At 46.0% G+C, this 20,309-nt stretch overlaps 1 protein-coding gene across 6 annotated transcripts in view; it reads left to right on the top strand.

Annotated features, from left to right (window-relative positions):
- Positions 1 to 402: 402 nt before the first annotated feature.
- The window catches only part of EDA (ectodysplasin A), an 81,687-nt gene continuing 61,780 nt past the window's right edge, over positions 403 to 20,309 (top strand). For all 6 annotated transcript variants that reach the window (XM_081964023.1, XM_081964019.1, XM_081964020.1 and 3 more), the window contains exon 1: positions 403 to 767. In XM_081964023.1, coding sequence (XP_081820149.1) covers positions 426 to 767 — 342 coding nt within the window. In that variant the 5' untranslated portion in view covers positions 403 to 425. The remainder of the gene's footprint in view (positions 768 to 20,309) is intronic.

Consider the following 20,309-nt stretch of genomic DNA (forward strand, 5'->3'; position numbering starts at 1 on the left):
GCCAAGTGTCTGAATTTGGGTCCATGCCCAGGGGATGCTGCAAGGGTCCGAAGTGGGAGCAACGGTCATCAGTCACTTTTTTCAGGGCCTTGTCACTTTGAACGGTCACTAAACAAACGGCTGTAAGTCGAGGACTACCCGTACATTCCAAGAGCGTGCGGGACCCGCGGAAACTGCACGGCCGGCCTCCCCGGCAAGCCGCCCCCCACCAGCCGGCAGGAGGGGAGGAGAGAAGGGCGGGCGCGCAGAAGCCCCCTCCCCGCCAGGCGCGCAGCAGAGGCGGCCTCCCGCCGGCCCCGCCTCCGGCCCTGCCTCCCCCTGCCGGGGACTCTTCCAGCGGCGGCCGCGGGAGCAGCAGCGGCGGAGGCGGCGGGCGGGCGGGCAGCGGGCCGATGGGGCGGCCGCAGTAGGGCCGGGCCGGCGCGATGGGTTCGGAGCGCGGGGCGCCGCTGCGGCTTCCTCGGGACGGGCGGCCGCTGGAGACGGAGGGGCCGGGCGGGGGCTGCGCTTGCGGCCGGCGGGGCTCGGGCGCATGGCGGGCGGTGGCCGGCTTCTTCGCGCTCTCGCTGGCGCTGCACCTCCTGACGCTCGGCTGCTACCTGGAGTTGCGCTCCGAGCTGCGCCGCGAGCGGACGGCGCCCCAGGACGGCCGGCAGCCCGGAGGCACCGCGGGAGCCCCGCTGGACCTCGCGCCCGCCGGACGGCAGCAGCAGCGCCAGCAACAGCCCCGCGTCCCCGGCGAGCCCGGCCGCGGCAGCCCACAGCAGGTGAGCGAGGGCGCGGCGGGCGAGGGCTGCTCTCCGGGGCGCTTCTGCGGGGACGGGCGGGCGATGGAGCCGGCAGCTGAGACCTCCTGGCCGCGGATGGTGTGGCCGGGAAGCGCCTCCGGCCGCCCCCTCCGCTCCTCCCGGCCGAGGATGCTCGGCTTGACAGCCCAGCGAAGGCGCCGCTCTCCGGGGGCGCCAAGGACCAGCCGCTCGGACGGAAGGCGGGCGACCCCCGGGAGGCTGGGCTGAGCGGGCCGGCGTCCCCCGAGGCCTTCGAGCCGGCCGCCTCTCCCTCGGCGGCAGGGCTGGGCTGGGCCGGGCGGGGGATCAGCTCGGCCGCGGAGCCTGGGCGGACTCGGAGCCCGGGCGAGATGGGCGGTTCTCGGCCAGTGGCTGTGAATGGACGGAGGGGGGGGCTCTGGGCTCCTTTCGAACCCCGGAAGCCTTTTCGGCCGGCAGAAACCCCGGGATGGCTGGCCTTGCGGGTGAAGAGGGAAGGAAAGAGCCGCCTGAGTTGGCGCCTTTGGGCTGCAAAGTAGCCAGATGGGCAGAGACCCCCCACCCCACCCCCACCCCAAAGGAACCGAAGGCCACGCCAGCCAAGCTTAGCATCTTGGGCAAAGTCTGCAGGTGTTGGGAGGTTTATTTGGGGGGGGCATGCCCAAAGCAAATTGCTTGTAGTTTTAGACCTTCCCAATGCCTGCTTTAAAGAGTTTGTAATAAATAGAAATGAATAAGTGATGCAATCATGTATCACTTTTCACATGCAAATGGAGCCATCATGTTTGGCAACAGACAAACTTTAGGCAAAGCAAAGGTAAAGAACCAGGGTCCTTGGGGACCCCAGTGACTACCGATTGCACTCTCTTCCCAGTCCCGGCAGGGACCCTTCCTCCAGCGCCAGGCAGTGGAGCCATGGAGCCCCTCAGAGCTAGAGAAGGGGGAATCTGCAAGCTTTCCATTTGACTACAGTCCCTGGTGATAAATATCCTCCTGCAAGTCGTTTGAAGAGTACTTAATGATCAGTGCAGGGGCAGAGTAGGTCCCTCCTCCAGGAGTAGCACACTAGGTGCAAATTCTATGAAGTTCAGCTTCTCCAGAGAAGCTCCACCTAGTGCACATTAGCAATAGCAAAAGCAGACTTGTATACCACTCAACAGGGTGATGTGGTGGCTGAGTGGTTAAGACGCTGTCGATCAGAAAGGTTGGCAGTTCAGCGGTTCGAATCCCTAGCGCCGTGTAACGGAGTGAGCTCCCATTACTTGTCCCAGCTTCTGCCAACCTAGCAGTTCAAAAGCATGGAAAAATGCAAGTAGAAAAATAGGGGCCACCTTTGGTGGGAAGGGAACAGCATTCTGTGCGCCTTCGGCATTGAGTCATGCCAATCACATGACCACTTGTCCCAGCTTCTGCCAATCTAGCAGTTCGAAAGCACATAAAAAGTGCAAGTAGAAAAATAGGGACCATCCTTGGTGCAAAGGTCACAGCGTTGTGTGCCGCTTATGCATTTAGTCATGCCGGCCACATGACCACGGAGACATCTTTGAACAGTGCTGGCTCTTCGGCTTTGAAACAGAGATGAGCACTGCCCCCTAGAGTCGGCAACGACTAGCACATAAGTGCAAGGGGAACCTTTACTTTTACCTTATACCACTCCATAGCATTCTCTCAGCATCTTGCTCCCAACAATCTGGGTCCTCGGAAGGATGGAAGACTGAGTCAACCTCGAGCCCATCAGGATCAAACTCCTGGCTATGGGCAGAGTCAGCCTGCAATGCTGCAGTCAAACCAGGGCTCAGCAAGCTTTCCATTTAACCACAGTCCTCAGTCCAATATTGCTCTAATGGTCCAGCCCCCAACAGCTCTGGCTAACATGGCCAATAGTGAGGGATGCTGGGAGTCGTAGTTCAACCAGTATTTTTTATTATGATCATTGCTGCTGTACACGGATGCCTGTTGGATTTGGTTGTGCATCCAATGATTGTGCCCCTGCTTAGGAGTGGGTGGCTGTTAGCTTGTCTGTGGGGGATACCAGGGTTTGACACGTATGGCACCTGCCCCGTGGCTCACCATCCAGTGTTCCATCTGCATTAAGGTTAAGGTTGAACCTTTTAAGGTTAATTCAGGTTTGTGTAGGCTAGAGGAAGGGGAGGGAGGGATGGGCGAGGGGGAGCCATCCCTGGCTAGGGAATGGGTGGTCCCTGCAATGCCCAGCAGGCTTCCCCTCCTTCCCCCTCTTTGTTCTTGCCCAGTCCTCGTCCTGCAGCCCCCCTTGTGCTAGAACACCCCCCTCCCCCTATTTCCTCTGCCTCTGTTTCCCCTTCATCCGTTGTGCTTTTTCTGTGGAAAAGTGGGGGGGGGGGAGAAGCAGGTTGGAGATATTTTTATGTTTAGGGTCTGAGATGTAGGTGGGCGCTCAGATAAACTTTGACAAATGAGGACGTTTACCAGCAGTGAATTCCACTCTGTGGTTAACCTTTCAGGTGTGGCTGCACTGGCCTCCCCCATTTTTAGCTTACCTAGATGTAAGTCCAGGCCATCCAATGTGTGAAATGCTAATTTTCACCTGCAGACACAAGCAGGCTGGCTTACAGGGGAAGAAAAAACTGGGAGTGCATGTCATAAAGTACAAATTAATTCAACTTGGCTGAGCCCTGTTTATGTCTTGATACCTGTTGAAGTTGTCACTATATTTTGAAAGGCAGAATAAATTAGTTTAGTACCTGGCATTGTATATAATCTGTTCTCGAAATTGCGGTAGAATTTCATTTTTTTGCTCTCAGTGCAGGACACCAATCTATGTACAGCAAAGAATGATAAACTCAATTTCTGGGTGGCTGTTTCTCCCTCAGACTGTCTTGTTTTAACACTAGCATTCAGTTGCAATCTGCAGTTCAATAGTTAAGCCAAAATAATTACATCTGTGCCGTCTGGTGGACAATTAAATCCTCATGCACTTCCAGCTCTGGTGTTACTAAGGGCTGCCTTCAAAACTGGGTTTTAGTTTGGCAGAGCCACCATTTATTTTTTCCGTCTTTCCCGGGTGTTTCGGAAGGCGCTTTTGGGAGGGTGAATGGCCAGAGGCTTCACTTCAGCAGAGAATTGGTTAAGGGATGCTAGCAAAGAGCTTCATTAGGAGGCTGCTTGGAGTGGACGAGAGCTCCCTCCCCCCTCCCCTCTCCCTAGGAAGATCTGAAAGACCAAGTTAGGAATAGATTGGCATGGAGAAAATATATGTGATCCCTAAGGATTGACAGTGATTGATGGCAGATGATTATAGACATTACTATACATTACTAAGTCTGTGGATATTGTTTAGGGATTTGTAATAAATTGTTGAAACCAAGCAGCACAAAATGCCAAGCTAAGATGTATACAAATTTTAATAAGAAATTAAATAATCTTTCTCTTTCTGCTTCTATAATTTAGGAACATTGTATACTTGCATCACAATCCACAAACACTTTAGGGGTATTGTGAGTGAACTTTGGCTTGGATAAAGTTGCAATGAATGCCTTAACAGTTGGAATTGACTTCTTCAATTTCATTTGATATCTTTGTGGAACAGTTGGTAATCTGTTTTTTCCCTTTATTTTGCTTTCAATATGTATAGAAGAATACTTTTTGAATCTCTCACCAATCTCTGCTTAATTTTAACTTTTCTGACATTGTTTCTAGCTGTTGCTTACCTTCAACTACAAATGTGTGTCTGATTAATTGATTTATATCATCAACAACCCTTACAGATATTTTATTGTTATTGCTTTGCTTGCTTTTAACTTTTTTGTAATTGATTTTTTGTTTTTTCTTCTGTTTTACCAAAGATATTTTAAATAGTCATTTGTCTGGAATGGTATAGGGCCTCCTGCTTGAGCAGGGGGTTAGACAAGAAGACTTCCAAGGTCCCCTCCAACTTTTGCTATCCTGTGTTCTCTGTTCTGTGCATATCTGTTTCCTTCTCGTGATGGAATCCTCGGTTTGCTTTTGAACCTTTCCTGGATGTTTATGTAGCGTTGGAGTTTCCTTTTCCATCTTCCCCTTTTCCATGATTGAAGCAAATTATTCTTTTAGAAACCTTTTTTTTCTGTGGGAGCCAGAATCATAATTGCTGTTGCGAGTGGAATTTCAATTCAGTTTATTTCCAACTGTAGTACAGAATACAGAAGAACAGAGGTGGAAGGGAGACCTTGGAGATGTTCTAGTCCAACCCTCTGCTCAGGGCAGGAGTTCTTGTTCCATCCTGGATGAATGATCTTGAAAATCTCCAGTCACGGAGCACCCATAACTCTGGGAGGCAAGCTATTCCATTGATTAATTGTCCTTCTTGTCAGGAAATTTCTCCTTAGTTCCAACTGGAACTAACCTTAATTCCAGGTTGGGTCTTCCTCTGATGAGCTTCCACCATTGCTTCTTGTCCTGCCCTTTGGGGTGCTTTGGGGTATAGGTTGACCCCCCCCTCCCCACTTCTCTGTGGCAGCCTTTCAAGTATTGCACGATGCTTCCAGGTCTCCCCTAATCCTTCTCTTCATCAGGCTAGTTCCTTTAGCTGTCCATCATACGATTTAGCCTCCGTATCCCTTATCCTCTTTATTACTCTTCTCGGCACACTTTCTAGCATCTTTTTGTATCGTGGTAACCAGAACTGGACACTGTTTTCCAAGTGTGGCCTTACTAGTGCTGTATAGGGTGATGCTATCACTTCTCATGATCTTGATGTTGTCCCTCTGTTGATTCAACCTAAGAGTGGATTGGCTTTTTTGGCAGCTGCAGCAGACACTGCTAGCTCATATTTAAGGGGTGGTCCATCAGGACAACTAGATCCCTGTCAGAGTTACTATTTTTAAATCTGGTTCTCTTTAAACAGGGTTGAGCACCTTGAAGATGCCCTTAGGAGAAGTGCTAAAGATGAGATGCTACAATATAGTTTACAGCTACCATATTTGGGCTCCAGAATCTGGGGCACAATTGGATGGCAGCAGAGAGTGTGTATTAAACCTAGTTACTTGCGGGATCGTATTCTGCCCCATACATCCCTGCGACCAATCCGCTCGCACAGAGAGGGTCTCCTCCAGGTGCCGTCCACCAGGCAGTGCCGGGGGGCGGCGCCTAGGAGTAGAGCCTTCTCTGTGGTGGGCCCAGCCCTGTGGAATGACCTCCCCCCGGATATTAGGAATACCTCTGACCTCCGCTCCTTTCGTGTAAAGCTCAAGACCCACCTATTTCAAGTAGCTGGCCTGGCTCAACTTTGATCCAACTATATCGCTCCTGACGGGTTTTTTATTTGGGGTATTTTAATTGTATTCAATTATTTAGGGGTTTTTAAACATTGTGTTTTTAATTGTTTTTATTCATCAGCTCACCTCACCTCCTCCTTGTATATGTTTTGGTATACGTTTTTGTTATATGTATGTTTGTCTATATATTTATTTCCTATGTTTTATTGTACGCCGCCCCGAGTCCTTCGGGAGAGGGTGCGGCTAAGAAATAAATATTTATTATTATTATTATTATTATTATTATTATTATTATTATTATTATTATTATTATTATTATTATATATAGTGCCATCTTGTGGTCATCTGGATTTTACAGCTCGGATATGGTAACGGTCAGAGCTGTGTTGTGTTCATTAGCGGCTCAGGGATCTTTTCCCCCCTCTTTCTGGGAACCAGGGTGGGGGTGATTTGTTTGTTTGTTAAACAATACTCAAGTCTACTTTAGCATTTTGTACCTGTTTTGTACCTGTGCGTTTGGTTTTCGGAAGATACTTTAGTAAAAGCATTGAGCTGATTATATGGTTTTGTCACTTTAGTTTCCCATCTGGACAAATTCACGGAGGACCGAAGGGGGTCTGTGGGTGTTTGTTCAGCTTGACGGCATTTCTCACCCGTCAGAGGACAGGATGCCCCCCCTCCCACTTCCTTTGTATTTGGGATACATCTCATTAGCCACAGTGGGACCCAGAACAGTTCTTATGTCCTTATGCTCTTAATTTCTTCATCTCACTTTTTCCCAATTTTTTTTTGGGGGTGGTGGTGGTGGCTTCTGGATTATATTAATAATAAAATTTTAACCACACTGTAAGAGAAGTATGATCTTAATTTTGATGTGAAGTGTAATGCTCTTCTTTCACGGAGTGCTCTAGGGGTGGAATATCTAAATATACAGAAGTTCAGCTGGTTCTTGGCACTCCTTTTCTGCCTTTGGGCTTTGTGGAAGCAATCCAAGAAATTTTGGAATCCACACTCCCTTAAACACTACAAGTTATACTGAAATTTGGCAGCCATTGCAATTGCTAAAGAGTTTAATCTATTTTCCACCGTCTTCTATTTGAACCTGTCTAAGACACGCGACATGGCTGTGTTTTTCTAAGTGACACCAGGTTATTTCTCCTCCTTGAAAATCTGTTAGAATGCTTTCTTGTTGTGATTCTGGCTTGCTCAAAAATGCCGTTCTGCTCTTGGACTAAAGAACTAGAAAGCCTGATAATTGAGAATACATTGAATTCTCCTTCCCATAGACCCATGGGGTTTGAAGGGACCTTGGAGGCCTTCCAGTCCAATCACTTGCCCAAGGCAGGAGTCCTCATACCATCTCAGGCAAAGTGGTTCTCCTGTCTTTCCTTGAGAACCTCCATGTTTCAGTTCTTGGGGATAAACTGTTTCAAGAAATTAGTTCCAGGTTTTTGGAAAACATGGTTTATCTGGATTAAATTCAATCTTATTATTGGCAAGGTTACAAGATGGAGATGACCTTAGCTATTCCAACATACGGCATACCATGGGATTTCAGGGCGTCATTGTGATGTTGAACAAAAGACCTCCAGGTTCTCTCTTAGCCACTTTGACAAGGCAATAAGGTTTGCCTGGCAAATCTGTGGTGACTTCTAGTAATTGTCTCATTCTATGATGATCATTGATGAACTACGTACTATTAGCAAGCTAGTTAAAATATGGGTAGAATAACACTAGAATTAAGTAGATAGAGATGGTTAAAAATAGTAATCAAAGAATGCTCATGACATTTAAAAGGAGTATTGAGTGGAGCCCCATAAAAATCACAACTGGATCCTTGAATCTTCAAGGGTTTTTTTAAATTAAGGATTGACGGTAGAAAGAATTCCTATTAAATTTGCACGTGGCTCAAAATAGGGCATTGTTTTAGAAGGCAGACATCAAATTCAAAATGATCTGAAATGTTAGAAAAATGGGCTCTAAATAACAGAATTTTATTTAATAGAGAAATGCAAAATTATTCACTGAAGAATAAAAAATATCAAATCCACAGGTATAGGATGGGGGACATGCAGCTTATAAACAAAATGTGTGAAAGATATATTGGAGTCCTTGGTGTTCTCTGAGCTTCCTTGTTTCATCGCTTTGTCTAAGAATGCAGTAAGGTTTGTTTAGTGTGAATTTTAACAAACCCATGCTGGTTTCTAGTAATCACCTGGTTCATTTGTAAGTGCTCACATATCTGCTGCCTGATTATCTTTTCCAGGATTTTCCCATGTATTGATGTCAAGCTGATTGGCCTGCAATTTGCTGGATCCACTTTTTCTCCCCTTTTTGAAGACAAATCGGTTGTTTTTCCAGTCCTCTGGCAGTTCCCCTGTGATCCAGAAGCTCTGAAATATTTCTTTCAGTAGTTCCAGATAGAACAGAACAGAATAGAATAACGGAAGAGACTTTGGAGGCCTTCTAGTCCAATCCCCTGCTTAGGCAGGAAACCCTACGCCACTTGGATAACAAATGGTTATCCAATCTCTTCTTAAAAACTTCTAGTGTTGGAGCTTTACAACTTCTGGAGGCTAGTTGTTCCACTGACTAATTGTTTCAACTGTCGGGAAATTCCTCCTTAGTTCCATGCTGTTTCTCTTCTTGATTAGTTTCCATCCATTGATTCTTGTCTTGCCTTCAGGTGCTTTGGAAAATAGCATAACCCCCTCGTCTTTGTGGCAGCCCCTGAGATATTGTCACACTGCTATCATGTCCCCCCCCCCTAATCCTTCTTTTCATCAAACTAGATCATGTTGGCCAGCTTCTTCACTACCCTGGGATGGAAACCATCTGGTCTTGGAGATTTGAACCCATCCAAAGGAGCTAGGTGTTTTCTTAACAAATTCGTGCTTATCTTGATCTGTATTTCTGTTCTGTCCCCCATCATGTTGGACTATTTTTTCCTTTTGTGACGACAGGTCAGAGGTGGGTTGCTCCCAGTTTGGCCCAGTATGGCTGAACCTGTAGTGGTTTTTTGGCCTGGGTCCCAGAACCAGCAGTGACCCAGGCTGGCCACGCCCCCAAACTGGTTTCCGGTTTCCATTGCCGTTGCTGGCATCTTGTTTATTAGTTTTTAATGGTGCTTGTGAATGTGCACAACCATTTACAGAAAACTGTGCATGTGCGAGCAACGCGTGGCCGGCACGCGTGTGAGTGAACTGGTACCGGTTTGCATAGGAACCCACCCCTGCGACAGGTGTATAGAAGGAATTAGGCAGTTTGCTTTCTTCCTGCTCATATTCTAGCATTAGTTATATGCCCTTCTTTCACTTCTTTATCTTTGTCGTTTTTATCCCTCAATTTGTCAGAGAGCTCTTTGGGCAAGCATGCTGGTCTTGTGTGGGGTATTTTGTTTTTGTTTATCTGCGATATTAGTTTTGTTTTGGCCTTTGTTCTTTATTAACTCATTTTTCAGAGGCTCCCAAGTATCCTTAACTGTTTTTCCTTCTAGGATTTCTATCCTTGGAATCATTCTTCATATCTTTCTTCGTTTGTTGAAGTCTGGCCTCTTAAAGTCAGAAACACAAGTCTCAGTTTGTTCAGGTACCTGTGGCTGCATTATGGCAAATAATCTAGCATGGCACGGTCAACCCCCCACCCTACCAGTGTTCTGCAACTCCCACTCCTGTTTCATCCCTGTTAGTAACCACAAAGTCCAGTATATCTGCCCCTCTAGTTCCCTCCTCCGCTGTTTGGATGATGAGGTTGCCAGCTGGGGCACATCAGGAACCTGTTTGATCTCCCATTCCTTGCAAAATTTGTTTCCCACTTGAAACACGGTCACGGAAGTTCCCCATCATTATAGTGGTGTGTTTCCTGCACACCTCAGCTAACTGATCAGCCAAAAAATCAATTTATTTCCGTGATGGCAAACCTATGGCACGCGTGCCACTTGTGAGGCGAGGCGTTGGCCTGTGTCAGCTCCAGCGCACATGTGCACGCTGGCCAGCTGATTTTCGGCCTTCCAGAGCCTAGGGAGGGGGGAAATGGGCCCAACAGGCCTATTGGAAGTTCAGAAACGAACTTCGGTTGGGCCTGTTTTTCGCCATCCACAGGCTCCAGAGGCTTTCCTAAAGCCTGGGGGGGGGGGTGAAAAATGGCCCAACAGGCCTACCGCAAGTCCGGAGGCTTCAGTGAGGCCTGAACGCATGCGCGAGGGGGAGCGCAGATGGTTGTGCGCACATGTGTGTGGGGAGGGCATTGCATTATGGGTGTGGGCATGTGTGCGCGCCCTTTTTGCACCCGAGCAGAAAAACATTCACCATCACTGATCTATTTCTTCTGCTTGGTTGGGTGGCCTGTAGTAGACACCTACAGCAATGTCATTTCTTTTTCCTCAAATATTCACCCAAATACTTTCAAGATGGCTTTCATCCTCGGCATTGTGTATTTCTGTAGAGATCTAGTAGTTCAATGCAACTCTTCAGCTCCTTTTGTTGGGTCTGTCTTTTTTTCAACAAATTACATCCTTCTAGTAATATATTCCAATCATGGGTTCCATCCCACCAAATTTCAGTAATAGCTACAATATCATACCTGCCCTCAGGTGCCAGAACCTCAAGTTCTCCCTGTTTATTCCCCATGTTTTGAGCATTGGTCAGTTGCCACCTTATGCTTGCTTGTGCTCCACTGTGGTGACATGAAATGTGGGGAGGGGGAGTGTAAAGGGAGGAATGCTTGGGAAAATGAAAGTAGATACTGTACCTCCTCGAGACTCTGCCTCACAGTCACCCAGCTGGAAGGAGAGCCTTATGAAAACATCTTGCCTGAACCTGATTGGCTACACTGGGATGGGCAATGAGAGGCAGTTAAGGGAGGGGAGAGTAGAACTTGGGGATTTGGGTGTGCGATTTTCAGTTCCGGCTTTGCACTGCCGCAATACACTTGACCTCTAATAAACTACTATACCTTTCTCAACAAATGGAGCCAAGGATCGTTTCTACTTAGAGGTTTAAGTTGTGGCAGGTCTGACATTAGGCATCTGAGTCCTTTATGGCTAATCCTGCATTTGTTTCCTGCATCTCCTGTTACGTGCCTGAGTGCCCCTTCTCACCACTTGTTTCCTCATTGTCTGATTTATTGTCTAAGAATCATCCTAAAAATCGGATTTTTCCATTTGTTCTTGTTCATTTCAGGCCAAATCTGTCTAGATCTTTTTGGACCTTTTTCCTCAAAAGTATGAGCCAGTTCTCCTAATTTTGTATTCTTTGCATATTGGATAATTGTCCCCCTCAGCAAGTGATAACACTATTGAACAAGCCAGTGGAGCTCTGTGACCCTTTGCTCAATACCTTTGGCTAAACTGACATCAAGTTATTCATTACAATCTTTATTGAGCTAGTTAGGAATCCATATACCTTATATTTTACATTTTTATCAATAATGGTACTCTGATAATTTTTTTTCAGATGTTTTCCTGAGGTCAAGGTGCAACTTTGTCCGTGGCATTCTTCCAATCTATTAAGCTAGTAAGTTTATCAAAAAGGAGGTGTTAGTTTGCAATGATTTGTGCTGGCTCCTGCTAATTGTAGCATGGCAATCCATGTGCTCAAAAGCAGCTTCTTGGGCATCTGTTTGAGGGCCTTGCCCAATATAGACACCAAGATGGAAGGCCTGTAATTTCTTCATTTCCCCCCTTTTGAAGATAGGGACAATATCAAGAGCACTTAGACTTATATACCACTTCACAGCGTGTTACAGCCCTCTATAAGTGGTTTACAGAGTCAGCTTATTGCCCCTAACAATCTGGCTCTACATTTTACCAATCTTGGAAGGATGGAAGGCTGAGTCAACGTTGAGCCAGTTAGGATCAAACTGAGTCAGCAGAGTTATCCTGCAATCCTGCATTCTAACCACTGCACTTTTGGTCTTCTGGGACCTTGGCAGGTCTCCGAGGATTTTTTGATATTACAGGTCACGGTTCTGCTTTTGTTCCTCTTACTGTACTGCTAATTCCTTGATTCCTCCAATTCTTCTGGCTCTGACTTAAATTAACCACATGGAGTGGAGAGTGAGGGTTATTTATATCCTCTCTTGGGCTTTGCCCTTGAGCTTCCTGTTCCTGTAGCAAGAGCATGTATTCTATTGGTTGCTGTTAGACTCCCATGGGGCTATGCAAGGGTCATATCTGAGGTTGTCTGAGCTTTGTTTAAAACCTGAAGGGTGATGATGTAATGAAGAGGCTTGTGTTCTGAAGGGGGGCAATTCCTATTGTGCCTTGAAAGGATTAATCCCATCACCCTGAGGCTGAAGGTCTTTTGTCTTGTAGATGGGCTGGCCCAGTCCTGCTGGGGCTATTCAGAAAGGTGGGGGCTGCTTTCTAAGACCATGTTTCTCTTTAATATTCTGCCTTTTTAATATTTCTCAAAATATTTCATTCTTCTAGGAGAGGGGTCGGTGCTAACTTTCTACAGGGTAAAGAGGCTCTGCCTTCCTGCTGCTTCCTGTTGCCAAGTCATACTTTTCTCCTAGCAGCAGACCCCCACTCTCTCTGCCTTTGTTTCCAGTGTACCTGAAGATCCATTTTTTGTGCTGCTTTGTTTTAGACATTTCAACAAGCCTCAACTCATTCTGAGCTTCAGCCCTCCTGCCATGACTGTAGAGTTTCTGGTGGCTGTTCTGTCTCTTCCTTTGATATGCTACCCCTTCCATTTTTATGTGTCTCCCTATATCTTTTCAGCATTCAAAAAAAGCTCATCTACGCAGGTCTCCTTTATGCCATTGGATGTCTAATAGGCATTGCTTTCAGTCGTAACTTAGTCTCTAATATTGCAGAGTTTCAATTTTTTTCTGGATGTTTTTTCCCTTTGGGATTTCACACCATTGGACCTCTTCTACCACTCCAAAAACCATTCCAGAGTCTCCCGAAGCGCATGATATAACTCTGACCCTCCTATATTCTTCTTCTGCCTGAGATCATGAACTCAGGAATAACAGGATCCCTTCCCCCTAAATTAAATTCACTTTTTCAATCTATTCTTCCCTCTTGGATAGGCCAGACCAGGAAAAGCAGTCCCCCCCCGTTTATTTGTCCACTTTTTGACAAAGGAGGTCAGAAAAAAATGTGTGCATTCTTTGTCTCTTAGCTGAGTTACCCTTCCAGCAATTAGTTCCAAGGTTGTTGAAATTTCCCATTATCCCTTCTCAAGGTCTTTTTGACAGTTTGGTCTTCGAACATAGAAAAGCCTTATCTGTGTCTTTGGCTTGCCTAGACAACCCCAAACAAATTTCCCTGCCCCATCCCTTTGGAACCCTTCTCCTTTGGTGGAAATATCCAACAGCATTCCCATGGTCTCTTTCGCCAATTCCCATGCAGGTGTATGCTTTCTTTGCGTTTGGTAGTGTTGAAAGAAATGTCCTCCTGGGTTCGGCTGCAAGTGGGGAAAAAGACACTGGAGGCTGCTTGGAAAGATGGTTTTAATGGTGGACAGGACCACATGGCTTGAGCCCTGAACAGAAAAGGTGATCACATGCTTCAATGTTGGGAAGAAGAAGAGAAGGAAGGACTGAGATGCTGAGTCCCTGTTTTTATGCCCTCTCTGGCCTTTGATCTTGAGCCTGTCTTCTGATTGGTTGTCAGACTCCCATGGGGCCATGCAGGGGCAACTCTCTAGGCTGCGTTTTGAATCCAGGTCTGGTTGAGTTCTCAGATGCCATGTGGGGAGTTGGGTAAAGGGCCAATATTATCATGCATTAATCCCACCGCCCTGGAGCTGAAGGGGAGAAGAACTCTTTATTATGTAGAGGGACTGGCTTGGCCACCTTAATGGCCCATTGACAAAGTGGGTGGGGCAGGAAGCTACAGGGAGCTATTCTCAATTTAAAACATGTTTCTTCCTTTTCACATCCAGGGAAATATTCTGCCTTTTCAATATTTCTTAGGATATTTCATTTTTCTGGGAGGGGGCTAGGTGATAACTTTCCACAGTAGGATGTTGGCAATCCAAACATTCATGGTAGCTTCTAGGCCAATTGCATGAACGTCCCTTGCAGGAGATCCAGCCTGAAAATTCCTGGGTGCCAGAGACGGCCACAGCCGTATCAGAGCAAGTCTCTCATTCCATAAGATAAGGAGGGACTTCGGAGCCAACAATGTACCTGCTCGTTCCGAGAGAAGGAGGACAACCTTGCTGATAATATGTGGGTTCCCCAAGCGTTTACTGTGCCTTCCTTCACCACAGTTCCTTGGTCTTGTTGGAACTGAGCTTAATACAGATAGTCCTCGATTTAAGACCACAATTGACCCCAAAATTTATGTTGCTAAGTGAGACATTTGTTAAGTGAGTTTTGCCCCATTTTACGACTTTTCATGCCGCAATTGTTTGGTGAATCTCTGCAGCTGTTAACTTAGTCACACGGTCATTAAGTGAATCCTGCTTCCCCATGGACGTTGCCTGTCAGAAGGTCATAATAGGGAATCACGTGATCCCGGGACACTGCAACCATCATAAATGTAAGTCAGTTGCCAAGCGTCTGGATGTTGATCTGGTGGCCCTGGGGATGCTGCAACGGTGCTAAGTGTGAAAAATGGTCATGAGTCACTTTTTTCAGTGCTGTTGTATGACTGAATGGTCACTAAATGAATTGTTGTAAGTCGAGGACTATCTGTAGCCCTTCTTCACGCCTACTCGGAGGCTGGGTCAGAGCTAGGACCCTATGACCTGACCCACTTGATTCAGAAGACACTTTCCCCAGACCCCCCCCCCCCCTCCCCGATGTCCACAGGGATTCTCAGTCCTCCAGGCAATGGCACTTTTTCACGAGGCAACTGGACTTTCTGGTTTTACTTTGAAGACGTTTCGCTTCTCCTTGAAAAAGCTTCCTCAGCTTCAGAACTGAAGAAGCTTCTTGGATGAGAAGCAAAATGTCTTCAAAGAAAAGCCAGAAAGTCCAGTTGCCTCGTGAAAAAGCCTCTTTGGGACCTACGTCTTTTGCTTTTTTCTTCCTCTGACCCTGAAATCATAACTTAAATCCTTGTCGTTGAGGAAGGGGCTCCTCTGTAGGATATTTCTGGATTAGGTAGTGATAGTTAGAGCAGACTTCCATTCATTCTGCTTAGATTTTTTATTTTTTTGGTGCTGCTGATCTATTTTCCCTATTGCTTGCTTATAATCACAAAGAAATATTGGCTTGATCTTGTGCACACCTGTGAATGTGCATCCTCTGCCAACAATTTGTTCAATCCAAGTGTTGCCTTTTGAACATGTAGACAGTTTGTGCCATAGGCATTAATGTCTTGAGTAAAGAGTTTCTCTCCGAGTTTGCATCTCTCTTTGGTGTGATGGAAATGAACCTTTGTTTTATCCTGGCAGGTGAACCTTTTCCACTCTCAAGGTTTACATCAACAGCCAACTCTCCTTGCTGAAGTCAACTTATTGGAAGGGCTTCTTCACCCCAGGGCAAGTTTTTGTCCAAACTGGTCAAAATAAGAACCGGTGTCTCAACTTCCTTTTTCCTTGATATTTTTAAGAGTATAAACCTTCGTATGGGGACTCCTTGACTTACGACCACAATGGAGCCCAAAATTTATATTGCTAAGTGAGTTTTGCCCCATTTTATGACTTGTATTGCCACATTTGTTAAGTGAATCACTGCAGTTATTAAATTAGCCACATGGTTGTTAAGTGAATCTGACTTTCCCATTGACTTTGCTTATGGCCACAATGACCAGAGGATGCTGCAACCATCATAAATGTGAGACAGTTGTCAAGCATCTGAATGTAGATCATGTGACCATGGGAATGCTGCTATGGTCGTAAGTGTGAAAAAGCCACTTTTTTCAGTGAAGTTGTAACTTCGAATGGTCACTAAATGAACTGTTATAAATCAAGGACTACCTGTATGTATATCCCTGGATTAAGCTAACATTGGCTAAGTTCATACAACACCTTACAATACAAAACAGGGGTGTCCAAACTTGGCAACTTTAAGACTTGTGGACCTCAACTCCCAGCTCTGCTGGCTGGGGAATTCTGGGAGTTGAAGTCCACAAGTCTTAAAGTTGCCAAGTTTGGACACCCCTGCCTTAAACTATGCATCAACTTAAAGAAGAACATTTTGTTTGGATTCTTCAAGGCAGAACCAAAATAAAATGACCATATTATCATATTGCAGCATAAAAATAAGTCCAACTCAAAGTCCAAATAATATCATTGACATGCTATTAATCAAAAGACAAAGTTCTAGGAGGTGGGGCAGGTCCAATTAAACTGAGCTGCCTGTGGCAGGGTGGGGTATTACCTTACCTCCCCCCCCTTCAAATGTCTACAAGATAGTTGGCGAAAATGACCACCAAATAAGTCAGAAAAAGAGGCGGTTGCTTTGTGCAGATGTCAGATGATTTGCTCTTGGTACAGTCTACCCAAACCTCCCCACCATCGCTATAAAACATGAGCCAGCTTTGCCACGTGCTTTCTGAAGAGCGGGAGGGGGCTTCCTGCACTGCTCTACCCTGATAAACTTGGATCTTAAAATGAAACCTTGTTGTAATCCGATGTACCATTCCTTGGCACTGCTTATGAATGGCAGCAATGATGCAAAGTTGTTTTTTAGGGCTGTTTGAGGTTTGGTTGGAAAACCTTTGCTGAAACCACAAGAAAGCTACTGGGCGCATAAAACAGCTGGAACAAATTTGTTAAAACTGTTATTAGGAAAACAGCTTTTTAAGAAATAAATCACTCATCCTTCCTTATTCTTCAGGCTCCCATGGACTATGACGGGTTCTAAAATTATCAGCAACTGCAAATAAACTTCTGAATTTGCATGATTATATTACCAGTGGCTAAGATACTAGGCAATTTGAGCTATTAAGCTGTAATGACGGTGTATTTATAGCAGCCAAAGCACATATAATCCTAGGGCTGGAAGGAACATAGAATAAAGAATAATAGCGTTGGAAGGAACTTTGGAGTTCTTCTAGTCCAACCCCCTACTCAAGAAGGAGACCTTTAGAACACTCTCTCCTTGAAAGCCTCCAGTGATGGAGCATCCATAACTTCTGAAGACAACCTGTTCCATTGGTTGATTTCTCTGACAGTTAAGGATTTTCTCCTTAGTTCTAGGGACCTTGGCTTCTAATGAACGCAGTGCCCAAGGCAGGAGTCCTTTTACCACCCCGCACTAATGGGTGTCGGATCTATTCTTGGAGACCTCCAGTGATGAAGCACCCTCAGTTCTAGGAAGCTGTTCCCTTAACTAATCATTTTCACTTCCAGGAAATTCCTCCGTATTTCAATGTGTACTCGTTTACTGTGGGATAGATGTAGTTCACAGCTCTTAACTTAAATACAGTGTTCTTTCAACCTAAGGTTTTTAACATAACTATTAAAATTGCCATGATTGGCTCAAATGCCTGATTTATTCCAAAAGATTAAATCAAATGTGTGTGAAAATGCTTGATGAACAATAAAAGGGGAAGCAATGAGCAAGCAAAGCACATATTGTGGAGATGAGTGAAATAAAGCAAATGAGAAAATAGATGCTAGAAAAAAACCACATAGGAGAGGTCATAATGATATTATATACTATTGAGGGTATTATTCTTAGGTCTTCAGTTTGTTTGCAATGCCAGTATCAGAAATTCACCCCAACGTTACTCATTTCTCAAACTTAGGCAGTGCCCATCTCACTAATGAAGTGACTCTGGGTGGTTTACAAAGTTACTGTACTACAGTTTTAAGTAAGTCATGATTTACACAATTTACTAAATTAAAGTTGACGTACACCTAGATTGAAGGGGCTGCATTCCTTCATCCATGCCTGGCTTTATTTGTTTCCGGGACTCTTCACAAGGAGGGTTCACAGGATTTAGCAGTCCAAAACTGACTGTCCACTTCTGGGAGATGGTGGACCCCCACCCCTCTTCTTCTTCAGTATGCTGGGGTCAGAGGCAAGCTCTCATATCCCATAGAAATCAACCTCTTCCTCAACTATTTGCTCCATCAGTGAGTTGCACTTAATATTAGGATTTTTTTTTTACATATGCAGGTAATCCCTGAATTACAACAATTCATTTAGTGACTGTTCAAAGTTACAAGGGCATTGAAAAAAGTCACATAACCGTTTTCCACAACCTTTGCGGTATCCCCTTGGTCATGTGATCAAAATTTGGAGGCTTGCCAATTGGTTCCTACGTATGACGGTTGCCGTATCCCAGGGTCATGCAATCACTTTTTGCAACCTTCTGACAGGCAAAGTCAATGGGGAAGCCAGATTCACTTAGCAGCCATGTAGTTGATTTAACAAATGTGGCAAAAAAGGTTGTAAAATGAGGCAAAATTCACTAGACCAATGTTTCACTTAGCTAATAGAAATGCTGGGGCTCAGTTGTGGTCATAAGTTGAGGACTAACCTGCCTTTCTGAAAGTTGCATTTATTTTTTGTGTGTGCATCACTGCGGGATAAGAGAAGCAGAGAAGGTCAGGGGACGGGGATTGCCAGAAGTTTTGCAATGTACTTTAACCTAGTTAAGATGCCAGAACAGATGCCTGAAACCCCGTCAAAGCTCTCCCGACTTCAATTTATACGTGAACCAATCAAGGTGGAATTGTGGTGTCAATTGACAAGCATCTGTCTGGCCGCTTCTTATCCGGCCAAGCAACCGGAGAAGCCGATGTGGCAGGAGGCGGCTGAGGCGGCTGAGGCCGAAGGGATTGTGCGGGGGATTTTGGATGCAACCGTCAGACCATTTGCGGTGGGGGTGAATACCCCCTCCTGCTTCCCAGAGTTGCTGTGTGTCAGGGTAGCTCTTCCAGTGAATCCAACATTCAAGCCTCGCCCTCCTGTGGAATCCAAAATACCCCCCCCCCCCGCTCCTCTCCCTTGTCTGTGAGACTGGTGGGGAGGGGAGGTTGCTGAGCACAGGGGACAGAGAGGTCCCCTCTGCAGAAGGGGAGGACGGGTAAAATTCCAGATGTTCTTTCTTGAGAAAGGCAACTGGAGACGGAAGGCAGCTGGGTCCAAAACACTTTTGAGCCTGATACTTTGGATAGCTGGGAGGAAGGTAAACAGGCATCGGGAAGCCACACCAAACCCGTGCAGCATCCTTGGCTATTTCTTGCCCATGCATGTCTGCTGTACCTTTGTGCAGAGTCCTGACCAAATCAGTTGCTTTAGAGGAGCTTCGGAGGGCAGATTAGTGGGGATCAGAGTCAGAAACGGCTTGAAAGGGAAGCTGTTATGGGCACGTTTTGCAATTGAGAAGAAATAAGGTCGCTTGTCCTGTTGGTAGGAATCGAGCAGCGCAGAAATGGCTCCAGCGCAGCCTTCATCTTCTCAGACGCTCCATTTGATTGCAGACAACCAGACAATGGCAAGTGAGAACAGCTACAGGGAGCCCTTGACTTGTAACAGTTCATTTAGTGACTGAAGTTACAACGGCATTGAAAAAGCGACTTAGGGCCTGGAGACAAAATCGTGAGGAACGGTTGCAGGAATTGGGTGTGGCCAGCCTAGAGAAAAGAAAGACTAGGGGTGACATGACAGTTGTGTTCTAATATTTGATGGGCTGCCACAAAGAAGAGGGTTCCGCCTGTTCTCCAAAGCACCAGAATAAGGCAGGACATAAAGCGAGATTTGGATATAAGAGTGAAAATGATAGACGGGGTCAGACTAGAAGATCTCCTGGGGACCCCGTCTGTCCCTTCTATCTCGTTATGCATTTTCTAGTCTTGAAGAAGAACAGGAAATTCAAATGTCAAACCACGAAAGCTAACATCTGCTGTTAGTAGGTCAGGTCAGTTGGAGGTCTTGCTTGCGATTCAGACATAGAGCTTAGCCACATAAGACAGTATGAAACTAGCGCTTCCTGCATGACACCGGCGGCCTAGACATGAAAGGGCAGCACGATATAATCTGCTCAGCCAATAGAAATGAGCTAACATATTTCCGTGTTTTGATGCTTTGAACCTACTATAAGAACGTGTGTTTTGATTAGAACACTGTTCAGATGTTAGAGTTTGCTGTCTCTATCTGAACCATTTGGCCAAATAAAGCTTCTCTTGATCTCGCAGTCTGGGTCTCCTGATTTTCTGCAACAAGAAGGTAGGACAAACAACAATGGTTGGAAACTAACTAAGGATGGAAGCAACCTGGACCTAAGGAGAAACTTCCTAACAGTGAGAACAATTAGCCAGGGGAACTGCTTGCCTCCAGAAGTTGTGGGTGCTTCATCCCTGGAGGTTTTTAAGAAGAAACAGGACAGCCACTTGCCTGAAAAGGTAGAGGTTCTCCTCCTGGAGCAGGGGGTTGGACTGGAAGACCTCCA

Source organism: Natrix helvetica, assembly GCF_964273705.1.
Source record: "Natrix helvetica genome assembly, chromosome: 11".
Classification (NCBI taxonomy): domain Eukaryota; kingdom Metazoa; phylum Chordata; class Lepidosauria; order Squamata; family Natricidae; genus Natrix; species Natrix helvetica.